The 2,908-nt window shown below is 34.4% G+C and overlaps 1 protein-coding gene across 1 annotated transcript; it reads right to left on the bottom strand.

The window, feature by feature from the left end:
* Positions 1-748: 748 nt before the first annotated feature.
* Positions 749-1,844, bottom strand: LOC308401234 (olfactory receptor 2AT4-like; the record flags this gene model as incomplete). The annotated part of the gene is made up of 1 exon (XM_080889368.1): positions 749-1,844. One exon carries the CDS (start codon positions 1,842-1,844, stop codon positions 852-854), a length of 993 nt encoding a protein of 330 aa, XP_080745494.1. The 3' UTR covers positions 749-851.
* Between the last annotated feature and the right edge of the window lie 1,064 nt (positions 1,845-2,908).

Raw genomic sequence — 2,908 nt, forward strand, 5'->3', positions numbered from 1 at the left:
ATTTAACTTATTCAAATTCAGTTTCTGATGGCACAGATTTCTGCCCATATAAATGACCGTCTTTCAGATGCTGTAGTTACCTCCACAGAGTCACCACCAGACTGGTGTTTGAAACTCCTTACGCAATTTCAAACACTTCAATTCAAGATTCCAAGAACACTGTGTTGATTTCTACTCTCAGAAGTCCTCACTTTATCTCAACTGTAGGTGTAAAAGGGATGGTGCTAAAGGGGGAATTTTAAATTTAATTGAAATTAAAATTTGAAATCATACACACATGCATATATTAGCAAAATTTGTTATAAATGATGATTAAGCTGCATCATTATTTAAAACATAAAACATAAAAATATCACAGTAAATAATAGAAATGATGCATTTTCCCCCTCTAATTTATTCAGTTGCATACCTGTTTAAAATGATTTAACAGACACTACAATTAATCCCTTCTATAATTACATTCCAATACAATTTCTCCTTAAAAAAAATTATAAACAAAGTGAAGCATCCCAAAAACAGAAAAAGTAAAACATACACCTTAATATTATACAGCAAAGCTCTTGTTATTGTGGGGTTTTTAAATTAAAAAGCAAAACTAAAGAACTAAATGTTAAACAGCCAATTTGATTAACATAGAACTACTTTGTGCTCTGAGATTATTTTCTAGATTCAGTAGAAGCAATAAATAATTTAAGTCACATGCCAGGAAGTGTCGACTCTGTACCCTGCGAGAGATACCACTGAAAATCAACTATATAAAACTTTTCTATACACTAACCAAGCAAAAGACTCCTTAATGAAATACAAGAATCACTTTGGCTCCCCATTAGAATAGGATAATTTAAAGCATGTTAAGGTGATGTTTTTAACGAGTTACTAATAGCTGCAACCTGAGCTTTTTCTGGAACGATTCTTCTGCAGAATTGTTTCAACAAGCTTTCTCTCATGTCTTTTGCTCTTAAGCAGTATATGAGTGGATTGATCATTGGTGGGGCAAGGCTGTACAGCATGATGATCACTATTCGCACATCAGCACTAAATGTAATGCCAACATTTTGGGCTAAATATACAAAACATCTGGGTAAAAAATAAAGGGAGATTATAATCAGCTGAGTACTACAAGTGGACAATGATTTCATGCGGCTTTGCACATTTGCTATCTTATACACTGCTATAAGAATAGAGCCGTATGAGAAAATGATGAATGCCAGAGGCCCCAGTAGCACAACCATTGCAAATACAAAAGCAGGGATGGCATAAGGGGTCCTGTCAGTGCACGCCAGGACTGTTATACCAATATGGTCACAGAAGCAGTGAGTGATTATGTTTGAGGCACAGTAAGGAAGAGGATATGCTCTAATGACAATCATTAAAGGGGATGCCTTGGCAATAATCCATGCAGTAATACTAAGAATTAAAATATTCGATTTTGTAAGAATATGTGAATATCTGAGAGGATGGCAGATAGCCAAATATCTATCTAAAGCCATCTGAAAGAGAATGTATGCAACAGCTGTGCCAAAATAATGGACAAAGTACATTTGGATAAAACAGGCAGTAAATGAAATGCTTCCTGACTGAAACCAATATCTGCTTATTATCTTAGGTAAAGTGGTTGTGCTAAAGAGAATATCACATACACTCAGATTTAAAATGATAAAATACATTGGCTTATGGAGGCTGTGGTTGGTTGCAAATAAAAAAATAACCGTAGCATTTGCTATCAGAGTTATCAAATACACAAAAAACAATACAGCTGAGACAAGACCATAGTACTCTTGATGAAGTCCAGGGAATCCGGTAAGGACAAACTCCGTCACACTGCTATGATTTTCCACAGGCATGATGGAGGGGAGACGTCCTTAAAACACTAGTAAATATAATACTTTAGATAAAACACTTAAGGCTCATCATTTACATGATGACATTCAAACTCACAATAAAGTACAGCATCAAACCAATTCATTTAGATTCTTTTCACTGTACTGTTAACCCTATTGTACCATTTAATGCATTTATATTGCTAAGATTATAAATTATTGTTTTTAATCCTTTTTGATTACTTATTTCTTTTAACAAAGGATTTCGATCCATGAATGTTTGTATACAACCAAAGCTTTTTTGTGTTAAATTTTAACAATATAAATTAATATAGTAATGATTTAGACTTTAATTAGCTCAGTTTATATATACCTTTCTCATACAGCCTTGGGGTAGACTCTGCTGACTTGTCTCCTGGTTCTCTGCTTAAAAAGACTTCTTGCACTATATGGCCTTGTGATGAAGGTGTGCTATTGGCCATTTTTCTATTCTCTGTGGATCAGTCAGTGCTCAATATTCAGTCAGTCCATGAGAGCATCATTAATGGTATTTTTTAGTAAAGGAAAAAGTCCTTTACTACGGAGCCCCACAAGGGACATGGGAGAAAAAAAAATTATGATGAACTTTTGCGAGATCTCGCAAAACAAACTCGGGATCTCGTAAAAGTTTTGCAAGATCCCGAGTTTGTTTTGCGAGATCTCGCAAAAGTCAGTCTTAATTTTTTTTTTCTCCCATGTCCCTTGTGGGGCTCCGTACTTTACCAGTTACTCTTAAGATTAATTAAAAACTGTATACATGCTCAAAGTACTAATTGTGTGACATGCTTAAGTAAAAAAAAGTATATTTTAGGTATTTATATGTGTATCTATTTACATTTGGTGTCATTCAGCTTTTTGGACTTCAATAAAGATTATGCATAATTATTTAGTAGAAGTTGTCATGGTCCTGGGTCTGTGATCTGGGGATCATGTGTTATTTTTTTGAGTTTAATGAATATTATGAGTTTTATTCGTCTTTCTTAATCATTTATGGTTGTGGTGTGATCTGCTCCTGGTTCCTCGTTTCCCTGTGTGTTGTCGTGTCAGTT

This window comes from Rhamphochromis sp. 'chilingali', assembly GCF_963969265.1.
Source record: "Rhamphochromis sp. 'chilingali' genome assembly, chromosome: 8".
In the NCBI taxonomy this organism is placed as follows: domain Eukaryota; kingdom Metazoa; phylum Chordata; class Actinopteri; order Cichliformes; family Cichlidae; genus Rhamphochromis; species Rhamphochromis sp. 'chilingali'.